The sequence below is a fragment of the Clarias gariepinus genome, chromosome 25 (genome assembly GCF_024256425.1).
Source record: "Clarias gariepinus isolate MV-2021 ecotype Netherlands chromosome 25, CGAR_prim_01v2, whole genome shotgun sequence".
Taxonomy (NCBI): Eukaryota; Metazoa; Chordata; class Actinopteri; order Siluriformes; family Clariidae; genus Clarias; species Clarias gariepinus.
In genome coordinates this window covers 13,177,624-13,199,739 of record NC_071124.1, presented here as the reverse complement: position 1 = coordinate 13,199,739, position 22,116 = coordinate 13,177,624, and the positions used below count along the sequence as shown (strand labels likewise).

Genomic DNA, 22,116 nt, shown 5'->3' with positions numbered 1-22,116 from the left:
GTGAACGCGCAGCTTTACTTGAAATCCGCGTTCATTGATCCAACCCTTACTTCCGCCTACGTCATTTCCTCCTCTCAGAAAACATGGCGTTGCTTCTAAGGTCAGTGCAGAGTGACTTCTTGCTAAACATTGAGTATAGTCTGGGTTACACTGTAAGAGTTGAAACACTGGACAGCGCTGTATTGTGACTGCCAGTGAGACGCAGGGGCGAGGGCTTGGTGCTGCGAGTGCGCGTCAGGATTTACACTCCCTCGGGTTAGCTTTGAGCTAGCTAAACAGATAGAGGTGTATTAGGGTTAATTATTAAAGATTTATTACAGGAGTGTGTTTCATAAATCCCCTGGTGGATTATTAGCGGGTGCGTCTGAGTGAAGCGGGTCTGGTTTAAATGTTATTTTAAGTTTATTTAAATCATTTACTTTAACTCTTCCTTAGCTTGCTCTAATTACATGTTCGACCAAAACCACTGAGATTTTAAGATTCACTTGTTCCTGTTTTGTTTTCTTCCACGATCTGGTTCCTTTAAATATTTAAGGCACTCGTTGACATTAACATAATTTCCTCCTCTGTACCCTTAGTGCACAATCAAAACGTGCCAAATAAAGCTGTGTGTAGTAGCAGCCCTTCAGAGAGTTGTCTAGTTGATTAGAGATAAATGGCAGATGAAAGGAATTGTGAGATTCCTCTGGTTTCATTAAAAGTAAAGAAGATGCCAGCACGATCCCGGGGAAAATAGACTGCATATGCACTGTATCAGATGTTCCAAGGGGTAAATAAACATGGTGCACTTGGTGCGTTAAAAATAAACAGCGAATAATATAAGTGTGGTGAAAACTAGTAACCCACTGCATTTAGATTTACTGCATGTGGCAGACGCCCTTATCCAGAGCGACTTATCTTATTATATTCCCACACCCAGTCACTGGATGCAGTGCCGGTCCCAAGTCCGGATAAAATGTGAGGGTTGCTTCAGGAAGCGCGTCTGGCGTAAAATCCGTGCCAAGTTGTGTATGTGGATCTGCTGTGGCTACCCCTTGACTGGAGCTTTCAAAGGACTAACAATAGCATGCTTCTGAGCAATTGCGAGTTTAAGGCCTTGAATAAGGGCCCAACAGTGGCAACTTTGTAGTGGTGGGGGTTAAACCTGGTACCTTCCGAGTAGTAGTACAATGCCTTGACTACTGAGCTACACCTGTTCTCTACAGTGCTGCACAGTATTCAGAGACCAATAAATTACATTAACATTTGAAAGATCCATAAGCCCAAACCTAGTGGTTCTGTAGTATCCAGGGGTACCATAACTCATCATGAACAAGGAAAACACTCAATCAGACCACCAAATCAGTGTGAGGAATAAAAACAATAAAAAAATAAAATGATATAAATGATAAAATATTCATACAAAAAGAAGTGCATAAGCCCATGTTATCAGTGATGCTTGGATATCCAAAAAGTAAATGCACAATCAGATTTGTTTTAAAAGTACAATATATCCATCTAAATATGTACCTTTTTTTTTAGGGTTACCTTCGACATCACTGCAACTTAATCTAATAGATTAAGACATGATCAAAAAAAGGTCACTAACGGATTCATCAGCGATTTAAAAAATGAATATCATGCTTCAGAATATTTTATCGTTTATATAATATTTAATTTTTTTATTGTTTTTATTCCTCACACTGATTTGGTGGTCTGATTGATTGTTTTCCTTGTTCATGAAGAGTTATAGTATCCCCGATATTAATTTATACAATATTATTTGGAAAAATAGTATTGTCTAAATAAAATTATATCACTGCAAGATCATCCAATGCTCAAACCCCAGCCACTAGACACAGTACTGGTCACAAGCCCTGAGAAGTTGGGATAGGATGGGATGGGTTGGGTTGCGTCAGGAAGGGCATCTAGTGTAAAACCTGTGCCAAGTTTGTGCGGATTGGATTGTTTGCTGTGGTGACTCCTCGATGGGAGCAGCCAAAAGACTAACAAGAAGTTCTAACAGTGCAACTCTGATTTTCATCAAATTGCTAATTTTGTTGCATCTTATTTTTTTCCTTGTATCCTAGGATGGCTGCCCGGCAGGGTCTGTGTTCATCACGGGCACAGCTTTGTAGACAGTAAGTATTTCTGTCTGTGTGTCTGTATCCTACTGGTACATATTCCTTGTGTCTGGCCAAACTAATAAGATGTACATAAGGTACATGAGTCATCTGCTAAGTGCTAAAGGTAAAAAAGAAAAAAGCAATTAATAAAATACTTCACTAAACGATATTTGTTTTATTGAGCATAATTTATATTATGAAGACATTTATGAAAGATCACATTAACACTTTGATTGTTCTTTTGTATTTGAGCAGTGCTGTTCCCATGGGAACCTCAGCAAAAGAGGAAATGGACAAATTCTGGGCCAAAAACAGTCAGCTCAACAGACCGGTTTCTCCTCACGCGACCATTTATAGGTAATGTGTGTTTGAGTATAAAGTCTAAACACTGACACTCACCATGTGGCAAAACTATAGGTCTAGTCTAGTTTTATCAGGATGCTTCAAGTTTAGGACACCAGGAGAAATTAAGCTTTAAATCATAGCCTGAAAAAGGATTTAGCAACATTATTTTCAACACATGCATCCTTTTATATATACAAATAATGAATATGATTTGATGGAATATTAACTGGGTAAATGGTATATGAATTACAGCACTTTATGCAGGACCACCTGTATAAAGGCCTAAAAGTAATACAGCAATTGGCTGTTATTACATCATTATTTCTATTGCAAGTAAGCAGATAAGAGGTCTAAAATTTTGACAATTTTTTGCATTTGGACAATATTTCTTCCACCTCATTGAATTATTCTGATTAAAGATTGCAACTTAACAGTTCACATGGACACTGACGCAAAAAGATGTACTTTTACATGCACAAAGCTTGTAATCAGAATATAACCTTTTTCAATATAACTCGTGCACAAAGTGGAAGCTTTGAATCTGCCAGAAACATAACAAGAAGTATTTTTACATCTGTAAGGTTAGGTTAGGCTTCCCATCTTTTCTGATAAGTCCTGGCTTCTTGCTGGCTTTAAGGATTCTGTCTCACCTATGATTGATTAGATGATTTATTACTTGTGAAAAGGAGAGCCAATCCGTTCTTTCTCCTCGGTGAAGGAAAGTCTAAAGCAAAGACTGGGCTGAGAGAAATATTCTCATAGAGTTTACTAATCAGAAATACAGTAGAAGCAAACTTTCCTACCAGGAAATTTATCTCATGTCTCCTAATATTATGCCCACATGGGGTCAACATGCACAAAAAGGATACTGTATATTGATTCAGATAAGAGAGAAACAATCAGAAGAAGTGTTTACATAGTGAACTGATTACTAAAGGTATACACACCCCCATCATTCTGATTAAATCAGGTCAGACTTTTCTACTCATGTGTTTACCTGATACATTTTTATTGGATAATTAGTGAAACTTCTTTCCCTGTCAAAGAAAAACCCCTCCAGGAGGTAGACGCATTTATGTCAAAGACAACAGTCGAGAAGTTTTCACTAGTTAATACAAACGTTTTACCGCATACAGCAATCTTAACCCTTGATAAGCCTAGTTTAAAATAGTCTGTGCAGAACTGGAACAATAATCTATGGAAAGAGGTCTATAACCTTTATACCTATACTGATCTAAAGCATAACATCTTATTTTATGACATGAAATCATTAATGTATTGCATACTAATATTTTGTAAATAATCTGCTTAATATTAATCTCTTTAAGAATGACAAATTAATCAATCATATTTATTTAAAAGTTATGTTAATTTTAATAGCATTTAATGATCAGCCACAACATTATGACCACTTGCCTAATCTTGAGTAGGTCCCAAGTGTAAGGATTTGAGCAAAAAGACCAAAGAAGGTTGATCCAAGATGCCGGTACAGCAGTAGCGAGTGCTCTGGATCCAAAATAGTGGTACTTCTGTTTATTCTATGTTGTAGCCCATTTTTACACGGTATATGGGCATCGGAACGACTGGTGACCATACATACCACCACCAGACGCTTTTACAAATTTTGCATGTGTACTTTGTTGTCTTTGTATGGTCTTTTGTAAAGTACTTAGAATAGTTTTTGTTGATTTATGGTGTCAATTTGTTATGTCGTAGATAGTCGGCTAATTAGGTGTCCTAGTTAGTTTCTGTTAATTTATGTTGCATGCATGTAGCACGGTGGTCCTGGAGGAACGCTGTATCGTTTCACTCTGTACTGACCTAAATATGGTTGAAATAACAGTAAACACTGACTTGAACGAGGTTCAGTGTATAAATACTGTGTGTAAACGAGTCAAGAGACTGCAGTGAGTAACTCGTGAGACGGAAAATGATTCCAGAGTTGTCTGGGCAACTCTGGAATCTTCTGTAGTTGGCTATTTTTTTTAGTTTCTAGTTTTTTTCGAGTTGGAAGCAAAAGTTGTTGTGCAAATTTCTAGACAACTCGATACTCACAGTGTCGGAACCTTAGAAAATGTTCCCGTTTCGGCATAAATATCGAATGAGTCTCTTTTTCATATAGTCTATACACCACTAAAAAATTATGGATATTTTATGTGTGTGCAGTAAGCTTTTCAAACTGCTTGATACTGTAAATGGACTTGTTGCTTGGTGTTAATAGTGAGATGTTTATGCTAAATAGTGGGAAAACAGAGAGCAGAGGAGCTCCATACCAGAGAAAAAGGAACACTTGAGTTAGATAACCACTAGGGAAAGCTTGTCTACTTTCAAGCCACTATACAGTTTGTTGTTTGAGGTTGTCAGTAGGTAACAATATCTCTCTTTCACTCAGTCCAGCAAATGAGCCCTTTGGTTGTGGGCTTGCCAGAAGTTCGTCATATGCATCCAATGAGTTTAAGTTGAGTGTACAAGAGTTCCACTCTTATAGAACAACGGTAACCTCTGATGACCTTGAACATAACCAATGGCTGAAATTCCTTTGTCAACAACTGGGACAATAATGTTGCCCAGTTTATTTTATACATGAATGTTACTCCAATCTGGACCATTTTGTCATAAAATTGTGACTTTTCCCCAAAAAACATTGTGGCTTTTTTTTCTAGAAGAAAATGTGGAATTTGATCCTTAAAGTACTCGTAATTTGTTGTAGTAATATTAAATATTACCACATTTTTTTCTAGTATTGTGATATTCTTTAAGAGTTGTCTAAAATGCTCTCATAGTTTTCATGATGTTTCTTGTTGTATTATGTTTGACTGGTCAACTGTCCTTTTCCTCCTGAGTAATGCTAGAGGATTCTGGTGTTCAGATTTAATTTGGTTTCATTTGTAGAAAACATAGCCACTATTAAACTAAAAGCTATTTTGGCTATACTGTAAACTGGCCCTTAATTACAGTTAAAATAAACATATTCAATTGGTTTGAAAAATAAAATTATTATTATGCACTTTGGATGTTTAATATATTTGCCTAGTTGGATTATGTATGTAAAGCAAATCTGTATGGGGGGGATGGGAGGGTATTTCTGGCAATTAATTTTAGCATTCCATCTATGGCATGCAAAGCAATTACAGTCAAGTTAAGCTTTTTTTTGTCATATAAATTGTGCGTTGAAGAGATTTTGTCATTATGGTGACTCCATGCCAGGAGCTAATGTTACTATGGTAACTGTTCCTTGCAGGTGGTCAGTGCCCATGATGATGTCAATCACTCACAGAGGAACAGGCGTAGGGCTCAGCGCAGGTAATAAAAACCGTGCGCGCATACACACACACACACACAATTAGAAATTAGAAACACTCTAATCAATGAGACATGAGATATTTCAGTTTACTTACAGTAATAACTACACTGCCTGACCCATTTGGATTTAAATGAGCACACACTTAAGAGCCTTTGATTGGATAATTACTGCAGTGATTAATATGCTTTAGATGGCAACAATTCTTTTAACCCTAAATGATGCAGTAAGGAAGCTTCTCATTGCTAAATCAACCATGTCGGAAGATGTATCCAGTTGTCATTGAAAAGATGTTCCTGTGTTTTAAAAGTCTTAAATTATTGCATGCATCAAAAAAAAAATACAGAGATTGCTCGAATTACTGGAATTGATTTAAGAATGTGTTTTTAAAACCTGTAAAAATAATGTTGACTTAAAGTTGTCAACTCAACAGAAGAAATATGGTCAGAAAAAAAATCATAAATGAATGTCATCAGTGATCACATAAACACGTGATAAAGTTTCATCATAAACAGGAGATACTTTACCACACTATGTTTAAATAGTGAAAGTAGGAGCATTTTCACACAGTGCAACAAAAATTTGCAAGATTTGTATTAAATAGCTGTGTGGCCATAAGAAAAACCAATTGTTAGTGCAGCTAATCTAGATAAAAGGCTTCAGTTTGTCAAGAATAATAAAGATTGGATTGCGAAGCAATAAAAACAGGTCAGTTGCTTTTATAATAATAATAATACTGTAATAATAATTAGAACTTTATTAATCCCAGAGGGAAATTGCTTCTTAGCATATCCCAGCGTAACTGGGGTCAGAGCGCAGGGTCAGCCATGATACGGCGCCCCTGGAGCAGTTAGGGTTAAGGACCTTGCTCAAGGGCCCAACAGTGGCAACCTGGTGGAGCTGGGGATCGAACCGCCAATTTTCTGATCAGTAACTCAGTGCCCTAACCCTTTGAGCTACCACTGCCCCTTCTGAGTCCAGATTGACCCTATTCCAGAGCGATGGGTGTGTCAGGGTAAGAACGGAAGTGGCCAGTCTACAAGCATCTGCAGACAGTGGGTGTTTTGCAATTGGCTTGAAGTACTCTGCGAAGTACACTGCACAAGGTATTTAGCCATATTAAGGTTTATTCCGTCAAAGGGGAACTGTGAACGATGTGGGGGACAAAGTGGACGTGAAAATTTCCCATCAGTCACTGTGCTTTCAAAAAGGGTTTGAAAAGTGATTTATATATTGTCACGCCGTGAACTAGTGACTGGCATGTGCCCAAACCTTTTCCAAACCTAATGATGTTAAGCGGCCGACGCTTAAGGTGAACTATGCAGTGCCACTCGCTCCAGAAGCTTCAAAGGTAAGTAAAGGATCACGCACCAGCTAACGTGAACCAGATGCCGACAAGCAGGAGGGCATGGGGGCCTCGCCATCGAGGGTAAACCGCTTGGACGACAGAAGTCACAAGGGCTCACACTGAGGCCGCGCCAGTGGATGGCAGGGGCCAGCTGGGCACTTCAGCAAATGTAGGAGTTAATCTGCAGTAAAAGCCAGGACAAGCCACTCTGCTGCTCTAAAGCCACCAACGAGGACCAATTGAAGCCAATATAGTTTTTTTTACAAGACTAACCAGCTAAAAGTTCCAGTAAATTTTGTTTACTCAGAAGCCTTTAACCAATAAAAATGGGTTTCTGGTTTCAACCAATAGAACTGTTACTACTCCCCGACATTCTGTTTGGCACATAAAATTCAGCCAATGTGAATTTCTTGAATGGCCTCTTTGCTGATATTGACAACAGAATTTTATCTTCTTTTTTTTTTACCCTCAAACCTCAAGTTTCATTAACACCCACTGGGATATGGATTTGGGAAATACAATATCCACTGATCTCTGGTCTGATATCCTAGACTAGGTACACAAAGTCCTTAATCTGTGCAAGACATTATCTGTTACAGTGTAAACATATTTGATGCACCTATTATACCAAAGTTAGACTCTCTTAGATGTACTACGGTGTATCTCCAGCTTGTGACAGATGTTTAATTCCTTGTAAATCTTACATTTATGTCTTCAACCTTTTCTTTCTTTGGTTCAGAAAGACTCTATAGCCTTTGTTACATTGGTTGCCTAATTGTTGATATTATGTAATTGGACCCAAACACATATGGTTTCATTAATAAATAGCAGATGTTTTATTTCTCCCTAAATTATAAACAAATGCTTGTATTAAGCAGCTCTTCCTAGAAATTTTGGAAAATGTGGCACAGACTTGCTGAAGATGTTAAAAGCATTAACTTTATACCAAATTTGGGTTCTGGTCTACCAGATTGGGATGTTTATAGAATAAAAATGTTATGGCGTTATATTCCTGCCACAATTCTGAGCGCGTGGTTTGACATTTTGAGAGCAGACAAAGCACTCTATGCGCGTGCAATGTCTCCACTGCGCGCTCAACAGCTCGATTCTGCGCATGCAGAGTCTTCCCTGCTCGCTCAATATGTTCTCCGCGCATGCGCGATTTGTTCGATATACAAATTATAGTATGCGTTATGCGGTCGATATTGGCAGCTGATAGAGAAGAAACAGCCAATCAGAAGTAGTGTGTGGATGTCTGTGATTGGCTGGTTTTGTGGCAATTTTGTAGCACTGGTCAAAGTTGAGTGAGCGTACAGGTAGAGTCGAGCACGCACAGAAAATAAACGTTGCACGCGCGTGCAGGCAGAGTTGAGCGCGCACAGAATCGAGAAGTCGCGCGTGCGCGGAGAACATGTTGAGCGAGCAGGAGAGACATTGTACGCGCAGAATCGAGTTGTTGAGCGCGCAGTGTAGAGTGCATTGTCTGCTCTTAAAATGTCAAACCATGCGCTCAGAATTGTGGCAGGAATATAACGCAATATTATGCAACCTATGCATTGATTAGCTATAGCACTAATACCTCTGCCAGGTGAACTGAACAACATTGATCACTAACTACTTCTTGTATGAATCAGTGAACTTTTGACAGGATCTCCCAAGCCTGAACCATGCTCACAGGTACCAAAGGCCAGCTCGTCCTTTCCACTCCCACATAAAAGCTAATTTAGCACAAATCACAGGAAAAAAATCACTGCTGACTAATATAGAAAGACACCAGAATGCCAACTGCACCACAACCGACCTCGCGCACAGCTTCGTAGGCAAAGAGCCCAAGGCGTCCGACTTGGCCTCCAAACTTCCCAGATTTCCGATCGAGCATCCATGGGCTGTGCCTAACAAACAAGTCTTTTCCAAATCCATTGAGACCCCACCCTGTAACCCACAGCAGTATAGGATCTGCATCCAACATCCTGGTGGCACATGTGTAAAGGCCCTGCGGAGCAAAACCCTGAGGGCCAGAGCCACCTCGGTGTCACAAGAGGAACCCAGTGCTTATGTGGTTTTAAAGTTGTGACTGATCAGTGTAATGGTATTTACCATCTGGTGGCTTAGTGGTAGGTGTTTCGCCTGCCATGCGGAAGGCCCGGGTTCGATTCCCAGCCAATGCCCAAACCTGAAGCCACTGGATGCAATGCCTTTCCCAAGACTGGATAAAAATGAGAGGGTTGCGTCAGGAGGGGCATCCGGCAAAAAAAAACCTTGCCAAGTTGTTGTGCGGACTGGATAGTCTGCTGTGGCGACCCCTTGCTGGGAATAGCCGAAAGACCAACAACAATATTCATCTTCTGTCATCCCACTGTTGTGGGATTTTTTTTCACAGTGAACAGATTTGGGGAACACATTTAAAGGTCCGGGGAGCATGAGCATCATTTTTAGACATGAATTGGTCACCACAGAGTTGTGACCATAACCCCATTAAAAGTCAGTATAATTTCAAAATATTCTCTGGCTTTGCTTAAGCAGAATACATGAAACATGTCCTTTTGAGGATGGGTTCCCTGTTGAGTCTGGTTTCTCTCAAGATTTCTTCCTATTGCCATCTCAGGGAGTTTTTCCTTGCCAATGTAGCCGTCACCCTTGGCTTGCTCATCAGAGAAATTTCATTCATTCATCTCATTATCTAGACACATTTTTCTCACACATACACAATTTATTATTATTATTTTAATTTATATATATAATAATTTATATTATATAATTTTATTATAATTATAATTTTTTTTTTTTTATGAATTTCTTTCATTTTTGTGAAGCTGCTTTGAGACAATGACCATTGTTAAAATCGCTATATAAATAAAATTAAATTGAATAGTTACCAAAATGGATGTTAGTTAAATTCATTTAAACACAGGAAGTACATGTTTACTATCTGTTTTGCCACCATAAATGTTGCCAAATGGCTGACTTAAAAAGAATCCTATTGACTGGTTTTAGTTCAAATCGAACAGTTAGTGTCCTTTAAATATTTGTCTGATATTTATAAATATTTGGTACCCATTACCACTAAGCATGGTGTAATGTTGTTCAGTATTAGCAGTATTGTTACTGTGTAAATAAGTGTGTCAATTATAATAATATGTAAGATTTTTTTTTGCTTCGCTCAGGTGTTTCTGCGTTTGCGGCTGCTGCACTAGTGTTGCCAGGCAGTTTTCCTTACTACCTGGATCTGATTCACTCGCTCTCCTTCGGTCCAGCTCTCATTACCGCGGGCAAATTCGCCTTGTCCTTCCCAGTGGCCTACCACACTTTCAACGGAATCCGCCACCTGGTAATCACACACGACTCATTCCAACAAGCAGTCACCCTGCCCCAGCGCAGCTTCTTTGTTGTACATATGAAACATGTCTTTCTGACGTTAGTGCTGGTGTCCATGGCACCTGCCACACTGCCACTTACTACTGGGTAAAATGTATTACTCACATAGTCACTTTCAGTAAGTTCATGTATGGAAAGCACTACACACATACATTTACAGAGTCTTTCTAGTGATCTAATGCGTCTGAATGAAGAGAAGTTGATTCCAACACAGAATACACATCTGGTACAATGTGTACATAAGCAGTCTAGGTCTGTCATTTAGGCAAACCGTGGCAAAGTGAGTGAGTGGTGCATAGTTAATTGATTTACCTAATATTATGATAACCCTAGGGCAAACCTTAATCTTAACCTTAGTCTAACTTGGATGTACAGTGCTCAGCATAAATGAGTACAACCCCTTTAAAAAGTATGAATTAAATCAGTAGCTCAATGAACAAAAGAACAATTTCCAAAATTTTTACAAGGCTGAGTTTTATTGAACACTTGTTTAACTCCATAACATGGAAATAAGGTTAATAATATAACTTGGATCACCAAATCTTCAGTTTTACTCAAATTGGTTGAAGCATAAATGAATACACCTTGCAACAAAAACTACTACATCTAGTATTTTGTATAACCACCATGATTTTTAAAGACGGCACCAAGTCTTCTAGGCATGGAATGAACAAGTTGGTGACATATTGCAACATCTATCTTTTTTCATATTTTAAGAATAACCTCTCTTAGAGCCTGGATGCTGGATGGAGAGTAATGCTCAATTTGTTGCTTTAGAATTCCCGTGAATCAGGAGACATACTTGGCCATTCAATCACCTTCACCCTGTTCTTCTTCAGAAATGCAACAGTAGCTTTAGATGTGCGTTTTGGATCATTGTCATGTTGGAAAAGTGCACGACGACCAAGTGCACAGAGTGATGGCAGCATCTTCTTCTACAGTATAGAGCAGTACATTGTTGAGTTCATGATACCATCAATGAAATGCAGCTCCCCAACACCAGCAGCACTCATGCAGCCTCACATAAGGACACTACCACCACCATGTTTCACTGTAGACACCATGCATTTTTCTTTGAAATCCTCACCTTTACGACGCCGAACAGTGATCTTTGTCGCATCACTTCAGAGTATAGAGTCCCAGTAGTCTTCATCTTTTTTTAACATGGGCCCTAGGAAATTGTAGGCGTGCTTTTTTGTGCATGGGCTTTAAAAGAGGCTTCCTTCGTGGGCAATACCCATTCATGCCATTCCTCTGCAGTGTGCACCATATGGTGTCATGGGAAATGGTCACTCCAGTTTGGCTTTCTACTGCTTTAGCTAACTGCAGTGAAATTGCATGGCGATTTTCTTCAACCCTTCTCATCAGAAGACGCTTCTGTCGAGATGTTAACTTTTGTGGATGGCCTAAATGTCTCTGTAAAATGGTTGCATTTCCATCTTTCTTAAATTTTTGTATTAATTTTGCTACAGTATTTTGACTGATATATAAAGCTTTGCTGATCTTTTTGTAGCCCTCACCTTTTTGTGTAAAGAAATTATTCCCTTTCTCAGATTTTGTGACATTTCTCTTCCATGTGTAGCCATTGCTGACAGCATGAAATGGGAAGGGCTTTTTCTTTTGTTAAGTAATGCCCTTTTATAGTCACCTGTCTGCTGGACACCTCTTAAATTAATCATTAGACTCACCTTTGGTTGAATGCCTGCCTGTTAATTTGAATTTTGTAGTCTTAAGTAGGGCTTTTCTCCTTAGACTTAAATTGGGGTGTACTCATTTTTGCAACATGGGTTTGAATGAATTTGTTAAGAAAATCACTTTTTGTTTGTGCAAATCAACAAATCTTGTTTGCAATCAATGGCCCACATTTGTGGGAGTATTTTGTGGTATAGTATCTCATAGAAAATGTGGATTCTGAAAGGAATCTAAAGATTTTCTGACAAATGTAGTGGGGTGTACTGTCAGTAGTAGTATATATTGTTAGCTAGCAACTTAAATTTTTAATTGTACCTCTAGTAGCTGCAGTACAAACATCTATCAATGCAAACTTCAAAGTACAATTACTGGAAAAGGACAAAATTTATCTATCTATCTTCTGACATATACTTCCTCTCTTTTAATGTCCTTATAGATGTGAATAGAAGGGAAGCAGAGGTTTGTGTAAAAAAAAAAAGTCTAATTGAAGACAGGCACACAGATTTAGTTTCTGCCATTTTTTAATTTATAAGATAACAAATGTTCAACAGGTTATAAGGTGAAAAAAGGCAACAGCGCTTGTTAGCTCTCAATGTGCTTCACTTGCGAAGATATTAATAAGACTGAAAATATGCAACGTGGATCAAGATCCATATTTAAATGGCAGCCATCTCTTCAATTTTTCTTTACATTATGACTTGTAGAAACCAAAGAGTTTTTCATTACATCTATATTTCATCTGTAATAGCATCTCTGCAGTTAAATATTTTACACATCACCTGGAGCGCTTCATAACGATTTGCAATACTTGCATATAACAATGTTTTATATAATTACATCCATTTGCACATACCCCATCATTAGACCGTTCTGTTGAATTTAAATCATTGCTCAGTGCAAACCTGATAACTTCCCTTTTAAATGAGTGCAGGTTTGACTTGTAAGGAGACATTAAAGTGATGTGAGTTTCTCCACAGTTTCATGTGCCAGAAATGTCGGGGAGTAGTAACAGTTCCATTGGTTGAAACCAGGAACTTATTTTTATTGGTTAAAAGCTTGTGAGTAAACAAAATTTATTGGAACTGGAGTAGACGTTTTGAAATTCATGGGAAAGCAGCATAATTTCAGATGCAACTATACTGTTCAGTGCATGAGCAAAGATAATTGCTTCAGGAGCAGTGTTCACATGTGTTTATATATGAGCTGCAAAAGAGGAGTAGGAATCCTGCTGACATTAAACTCTCTCTAAACTTTTAGCAATAAAATTACTCCATAGGAAGACTGCATGCTAAAATCGACATGCACTCATATGACATTGTGTCTTCAGGCATTTGTATGCTTTCAGCAATAAATGGATCCTGGTGACATTTGCATAGAATTGTGTAATTGATTGGAAATATAGTTTTGCTTCAGCAAAACAATTGCTGTGCGAACAACAAATCAGCAGGATATTTGAAATAGGATCGCTATGATGATGCTTACAAAACACTCAGCAGCGACAGCAGGAAATGGTTCCTATACTGAAACACAAACTTTTATCATCTGCTTTTACCTTTCAGAACAAATAATTTACCACTGTGGGAGGTTTAATTGTTAACAATTTAAATGGCCACATGTATTTTAACATCTGGACATTATCTACACCCACAGCACATCTGCTGCCAAAACTCTAAATAAAGATATTAGTACTTTATCATGGAGTTGTTCCAATTTCTGTGTGTATATGGAACATTGCAAATTGTTCTGCTAGTTTATTGAAAGTGTTTTATACTAATACCATTACAACTTTGACTTTCTGTGAGAGAACGATGCAGTAATTTTAGTGTGCAATTGTGCGTAATGTCAAATGGAGGTCCGAAGCTACTTTTTAATTTGTATTCTCGTCATCTTTTTTGCTTTCAGACGTGGGATGCAGGGAAGGGCTTTAAGATCCCAGAGGTCTACCGTTCTGGCTACATTGTCATTGCTTTGACTGTTTTGACATCAGTCGCCTTGACTGCACTCTAAACCTGATTGTAAAGAAGAAGGAAAAGTGTGAATTTCTTTCTTTCTTTCTTTTTTTTTTTTTGAATGAGCATAAACAGAAGGTGATTGAAATGTTTTTGTTTGGTCTTGCTTGTGGCTCAGACTCATTAATAAAGTAAATTAAGAAATACATCTACTCATGATGTGTTGTGTGCTTCTTTTTAGACCTCAAGAATGCAGTGTTTGTCATAGTGATTTACTTGTAATTATTAACATTGTTGCTAGCCACATTTATGAAATTTTCATTTCTTTGAATTAATGCTTCAGGAAGTCACACCCTATTTGATTTGAGTGTTGGAAGTGTTAAATCATTCAAATAAATATTTAGTTAACTAGTGAAAACAAACCTAGACATTCACTCAAAGGGAGGAGAATGTGGTGACTGCTGTTGAGCATGTAGGTATAAACAGTACTTTGGTATAATGCATAAGTATTGTGCTCAAAGGAAAACAACAGAGTGTAGTAAGTAGATACCTTACAAATGCTCGGGATCTGACTATGATCTGATTCTTGCTGTGTCCACTTGGCATTGCAACCACAATGTATACCCATTGTTTAAGTCAAACTTGAATTTTTGATTGTGCAGAATAACAGAACACTGTTATGAGAGTAAAAACTTAGTTTATTTCTTTTTATAACATTATATTCTTCATTTCCTGCTACACTAATGCACTTGTCCCAGTGTTTCACTCATGCTTAAATACCATCAAGATAAGACGTTTTCTCAATACTCCAGAGCCATGATCAGACTGCCTGCTTCACATCTAAAATGCTGGCCTCCCAGGAACTTCGTAAATGACCCAAACATGTGTGCCATCACTTGGAGCGAGGTCAGGACTGCACAGCAAGTTTGTGACAAGTTATCTGTCAATTTTTAAAAACAGGTGTTCCACTCTCTGAATGTTCACAGGATCCACTGCAGTGGGCTGCGAGCCACCTTGGCCAGGATTGTCATTCATGGATGGATGGCCTTCTTTAAAATGTTTGCACCATTCAGATGCTTCACAGCAGCTAGGGGTCTCAGCACCGTACTGTGCTTGAAGTCTTCTGTAAATGTCAATTGGTTTTACGCTTTTATTCATGAAAAATGTCATCACACGTTGCTGTTTGACAAGAAAACCCCTAGTGTTTTAGACGTAACAAAGACATTAAGAATTTAATCTCAGCAGTTAAAGGCATCACTGTGACGTACCAGCAACCATCAATCCCCATAAACCTAAAAATAACCTTTTTTAAATTATAGAATTATGGACCCTGGGGAGAAATGAATGATTATTAAAATATAAACATTTTAATTGTGATTCCTACATTTCTTTCAGAATGCTAGGGTAACCAATAATGGTTGTTAAATCAATTGAGTGGTATTCATAAGGATTATGTACTTCAATTTGCGGCAAAATATTTTATCATTTCTGTTTTATTCTTTTTGGTGTTGATTTTTTAAATAATCCTTATTGTTGTCTTTAAATGCTAAGGATATAACTTAGATTCATACCTTTATCTTTGAGCAGACATGACTGACTACGAAACATTTTTTTGAGGGGGGGGAAGGCTGAATTTTTTTTAATTTAACTTTATATTCATTTTTTAAGTAGACCTTAGGCTGTTAAAAATAAATGTTGGTAAAACTCTTGTACTCTTTTATAAATTAACTGCAAGCATACAATTTAGAAGCAAATTGTAAAATATGCCTACAGTGTCATGGACAATTTTAAATTAAAAACATTTTCATTGTGAGTAGAAAATATTTAATATTTTTAGATGCATATTTTCCCCCTTTCTTAACAATATATCTTGGGTAATGGGAATAATCTTTTGACTTTGAAATATTGCATTAATCCTGTAAAAATTGCAGACTTTTTTTTTTTTTACAGTCCAATAAAAAGTAGGATTATTTTCAACATGTGGTTTTAAAAACTTTGCAGTCAATGACTACCCAAAGTCTGGAACCAAAAGGCATGACCAAATAAGTTTCCTCCCTTGATCTGCTTTCTTATGCCTTTACTGCAGCTGCCTTTAGTCGTTGCTTGTTTATGGGTCTTTCTACCCTTAGTTTTTCTTCAGTAAGTGAAAAGCATGCTCAGTCGGTTTGAGGTCAGTTGACTGATTTGGCCCGTTAAAAACTTTCCATTTACTTTGTGGCCAATAGCCATCTGTACTGTGAAGCACTGTGCTATCAGTTTTGCAGCATTTGACTGAGTCTGGACAAAAAGTACAAGTGCATCTCAAAAAATTAGAATATCACCAAAAAGTAGATTTATTTCTGTAATTCAATTTAAAAAGTGTAACTCATGCTGATTCATTACACACAGTGATATATTTCAAATGTTTATTTTCTTTAATTTTAATGATTATGGCTTACAAATAATGAAAACCCAAAATTCAGTATCTCAGAAAATTTTAATTACTTAAGACAAATAATAATAAAAAAATGTGTCACAGACTACTGAAAAGTATGAACATTGGCTCTTAATACTTGGTCGGGGCTCTCTTTGCATGAATTACTGCAGCAATGCGGCGTGGCATGGAGGTGATCAGTCTGTGGCACTGCTGAGGAGTTATGGAATCCCAGCTCTGATATGGCCTTCAGCTTTCCCGTGTTGTTGGCTTGGGTGTCTTGTATTCCTTATCATGGTATCCTATAGATTCTCTAAGGGGTTTAGGTCGTGTAAGCTTGCTGGTCCATCAAGCACAGGGATACCATGGTACGTAAACCAGGTATTAGTACTTTTGGCAGTGTGGGCAGGTGCCAAGTCCTGCTGAAATCAGCATCTCCATAAACCTGGTCAGCAGAGGGAAGCATGGAGTGCTCTAAAACGTCCTGGTAGATTACTGTGCTGACCTTGGACCTGATAAAACACGGTGGACCAACACCAGCAGATGACATGAATCCCCAAACCACCTGCAAACTTTAAACTGGACTTGGATCCTGTGCCTCTCCTCTCTTCCTCCAGACACAGGTACTTTGATTTTCGAATAAAATGTAAAATTTACTTTCATCTGAAAAGAGAACTTTGGCCCACTGAGCAATAGTCCAATCCTTTTTCTCCTTAGCCCAGGTAAGACACCCCTGATGTTGCCTCTGGTTTAAGAATTGTAGCCCATGTCCTGGATACGTTTGTGTTGCGGCCTTCGAAGTACTGACTCCAGCTGCTGTCCACTCCTGTTGAATCTCCCCTAATTTCTTAAATGGACCTTGTTTCACAATCAATTTAACGCTGCGGTTATCCCAGTTGCTTGTGCAACTTTTCCTACCTGATTTTTTCCTTTCATTCAATTTTCACTTCATTCGCTTGGATACAGCCCTCTGCAAAAAGCCAGATTCCTTAGCAGTGACATTTTGTGGCCCCTGAACCAGACTGAGAGACCATTTAAAAGCTCAAGAAACCTTTGCAGGTGTTTGGGTTAATTAGCTGATTAGAGTGAGACACCATGAGTCTCCAATATTAAACTTTTTCTCAATATTCTAATTTTCTGAGATACTGAATTTGGGGTTTTCATTAGCTGTAATCCAAAATTTACACTACAATTTTAAACACTTGAAATATATCAGTCTGTGCGTAGTTAATCTATACAATATTTGAGTTTCACTTTTTAAATTGAATTACAGAAATAAATCAACTTTTCAATAAAATTCTAATTAATTGAGATGGTGGTTTGCATCTTAAGGTAAACTGTCTGTATTAACATTCTTCAAGGAATTTCTTGATTGTAGACTATGACAACAATAATGATGATACAATCTTTTGTTGTGAAGAAGTTTTTATTTACCAATAAAGAATTATGCAATCATTTACCTTAGTTACTTTAGTCATCTGTGGCCTTACAAGCGTTTTTCTTGTTGCTCAGCTCCCCAGTGCATTACTTCTTTTAGGAATGTACTAAATTTTGACTTGGCTGCTCTTAAAGTTTTTTTGCTATGTCTCTGTTTTTTGCCGCATGATGATGGTGTCCTTAACTTGCATGGGATGAATATTAAGACTTCCCATAAACAGCTACCTCAGCTAAATGCAAATTCAAGCTTTGAAATCAATGCAAGAACTTTCATCTCCTTATTTGTCCTAACTGTCCATCAAAATGGAGTTTTTAATTGCTGCTGTTGTTTAAATCAGTCAGTTGTCCAATTACTTTTGAACATGTGAAAATGGAGCGACTGTAAAAAAGTTGATGGCATTCCGGAACAGGAATGTTTTGTTACATGTTTTTGTTAAACACTTAAATTAAAGCTGAAAGTCCACATTTTAATCACATTTTATTTGCTTTATTTAAAATAAAAATACAAATATTGTGTAAATGTCTGAATACTTGTGAACCTGATTGTAGGTTACAGAAATTTGGCAATGCTATTCAAGCACCATCTTCAAAATATTGTTAAAATACATTACGCCACCTACTTTTAGGGATGAGTGGTAAAATAATAGTTATGACAGTGAACCAGTGGGGAAATCCTGGACATGTAAATAGACTGAATTGTATAATTAAAAAATGTTTTTCAATTTCAGTTTGGGAAGAGAATTCTCTACGGCATTGTAATCAGTACTCTGTCTTAACTAGGATTGCTAGTCCTGTTCATTTACATTTGCTCTTGCTGTTGGAATTTTTTTACAGGTAATGAAATTTATATTATGAACTTTTAGAACATCACAGTCTGTTGTTTTGATTACAAAGAAAAATGTTCGTGAAATATCATCAAATTACAAACATCATCAAAAGGCTTATTATCCTCGCGGGGGCCTGAAGCCTATCCCAGGAGATGGAGAGGGCACGAGGCGGGGTACATCCTGGATGTGGTGCCAATCCAATGCAGGGCACACACACACTCACACTATTGGCAATTTGGGAATGCAAATTAGCCTAATCTGCATGTCTTTGGACTGTAGGATGAAATACGGTGCATCGGGAAAGTATTCACAACCCATCACTTTTTCCCCATTTTGTTATGTCACAGCCTTATTCTAAAATAGATTCAATTCAAATAGATGTTTTTCTCTCAGAACTCAACACACAACACCCCATAATGACAACATGAAAAAAAGTTTACTTAAGATTTTTGCAAATTTATTACAAATATGTATATGAATAATGTATTCACAGCCTTTGCCATGAAGCTTAAAATTGAGCTCAGATGCATCCTGTTTCCCCTGATCATCCTTGAGATGTTTCTGCAGCTTAATTGGAGTCCACCAGGTGGTAAATTCAGTTGAAGGCACACACCTGTCTATATAAGGTCCCACAGTTGACAGTTCATGTCAGAGCACAAACCAAGCATGAAGTCAAAGCAATTGTCTGTAGACCTCCGAGACAGGATTGTCTCGATGCACAAATCTGAGGAAGGTTTGCAGAAATATTTCTGCTGCTTTGAAGGTCCCAATGAGCACAGTGGCCTCCATCATCCGTAAGTGGAAGAGGTTCGAAACCATCAGGCCTATATGGTAGAGTGGCCAGAGACTCTCATCAGACCTGAGAATTTTGTTTTCTCAGGTCTGATGAGCAGTTTAGGCGGTCTGCTATGTGCCTTTTACTAAGGAGTGGCTTCTGTCTGGCCACTCTACCATATAGGTCTGATCGGTTGATTGCTGCAGAGATGGTTGTCCTACTGTAAGGTTTTCCTCTCTCCATAAAGGACCTCTGGAGCTCTGACAGAGTGACCATCGGGTTCTTGGCCCTTCTCCCCCAATCGCTCAGTTAAGATGGCCGGCCAGCTCTAAGAAGAGTCCTGGTGTTTTCGAACTTCTTCCACTTACGGATTTTTTTTTTTATTTTTTTTTATTTTTATAAATTAGCAAAAATCTCAAGTAAACTTTTTTTTAAATTTTTTTATGTTGTCATTATGGGGTGTTGTGTGTAGAATTTTGAGGGAAAAAATTAATTTAATCCAATTTAGAATAAGGCTGTGACATAACAAAATTAGGAAAAACTGATGCGCGGTGAATACTTTCTGGATGCACTGTACATATATATAATATAATGCCCACTCCTGTGCCGAGTTTTGCAAAGTATCTATTCTCAAACAATTATCATAACTGTTGTAATATGTATAACATTATCAGAATGTTGCATAAACTGAGCACATGTAGTCACTTTATTTTTGGCTAAAGTTACCATTTAATGAGCACTTAGTGGACTGTTAGGAAAGTGATTCATTTGTGAAGGTGACTATGTGCTGTTTTTTGTTTTTTTTACTTTTGAATTTCTAAAAAGTTTTTATATTCACTAATATTTCAGCATGACAGTGAAAATGTGTTAAGTTTAGCAACCAATTTCAGGGACACATGCAAAACATTTAATATTATCATTAAAAAGCAACATAAATTCCAAAGACATGCAGATTATGCTAATTGGTGTTTCAAATTGCCCATGGTGTGTAAATGAGTGTTTGGTGGGTGCATGTGTGCCCTAAGATGGATTGGCACCTTGTCCAGGGTGAACCCCACCATGTGCCCGAGGTTTCCTGGGACAGGCTTCAGGCTTGCTTTGACTCTGTATTAGATAATCAGTGTAGAAGATGAAAATAAAGAGATCATTCAAACGATTATTGCACTCTTTGAGGACAGCGGATCAGCATGTGAGACATAATGTAATTGTGTACATTTACAATTAAAAATAGTGTAATAAGGGAAACACATTTTATGAGACTTGTCATTGTACTGATGTGTGTAAATGTTCTGTGATTTATAATTAAACCTCAGAATCTGGCAATGTTCATTAAAAATTATTATTGGTTCTGATGTGGACCACGAAGGACACGGATTTCTAGTGAGACTGACTCGTTTAAGTCGGTTGATTTTAGTTATTTTATTATTGTCCTGTTGTTTTCCTCTAGGTTTAATGTTAGTTAACTCATTCTTATCTAATGAACTGTGCAAAAGATAATTTGCTAAACAGGTTATATGGTTGGATGGGCAAAATTGTTATATGTCTTATTTATGCCTGTTGTTGTCCTTATTTCCTTAAACATCTCATCTATTTCAGCCAGGTTTCTTCTTTTTTAATGAAAGATTTGAACATCGTAGCATCTCAGAAGTGATAATCCTAAAGGAAGGCTGAGAACATAAACCCACGCCTGAAAAGCATCACGTGTTTACATTAATCTGAAATAAACTGAATGTGTGGGAATTATTTAGATTATATGATTTTTTAAAAAGCTCCTGTTTCATGGACGAATTAAATACACACACAACCGAAAGAAATATTTTTAAAGCGTCATTTATTTCCCTTTTTTATTTATTTTAATTTTTTTTTTACTGTGGTCCGCCATTGCGCCTTCTGTTTTTGTAATCCAGCGCGCCCTAGCGTCACATTACGGAATTGCACTTCAGCAGCTATACACTGGTCCTGATGCTGGTGAAAACGGAGGATGCGCGTGATGATGCAGAATTTGAGCTCGCTGTACGGGAGCTCTGATGGCCCAGTCTCTGTGGCGCAATGGAATAGCGCGCTGGACTTCTAATCCAGAGGCTCCGGGTTCGAGTCCCGGCAGAGATGCGACCCAATAAACACCACATGGTGGTGGTGTCTTTTATAATGCGTCTCACACTGAATGTGAAACTAAATAGCCTGAATGATGCACAAAGCCATACTGGATGGTCTGTAATATTGACTGGGGTTCATCTTGTTTTTTTTTTCTGCTTAAATAGGTGCTTTGAAAAAATAATAAAATGAAGACATTTACAAATTGAGGGTGGTACCATCATGTCGGATTTATTTAAAGCACATTTTAAAACAGAAAAAGGTGACAAAAGTGGTAAGCAGAAATGCAAATAAATGAAGGAAGAATACACAATACATAACATAGCCAATCATAAGCACAAATAGTAGAAGTAAAAGAAAATATCTTAACCCGGTTTACAATCCAATCAGAAAAAAAAAAAACATTTTACCCAACCCAAGTTGAAGGTCACTAATGTTAGTTCAACCCTAAGGTG

General features: G+C 37.7%; 1 protein-coding gene and 1 non-coding gene across 3 annotated transcripts; both read left to right on the top strand.

Moving 5' to 3' along the window:
- On the top strand, positions 1-14,327 carry sdhc (succinate dehydrogenase complex, subunit C, integral membrane protein). Of its 2 annotated transcripts, none has more exons than XM_053487064.1 (6): positions 1-100; positions 2,070-2,120; positions 2,361-2,462; positions 5,692-5,753; positions 10,264-10,427; positions 14,069-14,327. In XM_053487064.1, exons 1-6 carry the CDS (start codon positions 84-86, stop codon positions 14,171-14,173), a joined length of 501 nt encoding a protein of 166 aa, XP_053343039.1. In that variant the 5' UTR covers positions 1-83; the 3' UTR covers positions 14,174-14,327. The 2 variants fall into 2 exon arrangements, with proteins under 2 accessions (XP_053343039.1, XP_053343038.1); XM_053487063.1 differs by having other exon boundaries at positions 2,358-2,462.
- Positions 14,328-21,602: 7,275 nt separating this feature from the next.
- trnar-ucu (transfer RNA arginine (anticodon UCU)) lies at positions 21,603-21,676 on the top strand. Its single transcript has one exon. It is a non-coding gene; the product is annotated as a tRNA-Arg (tRNA).
- Positions 21,677-22,116: the final 440 nt, after the last annotated feature.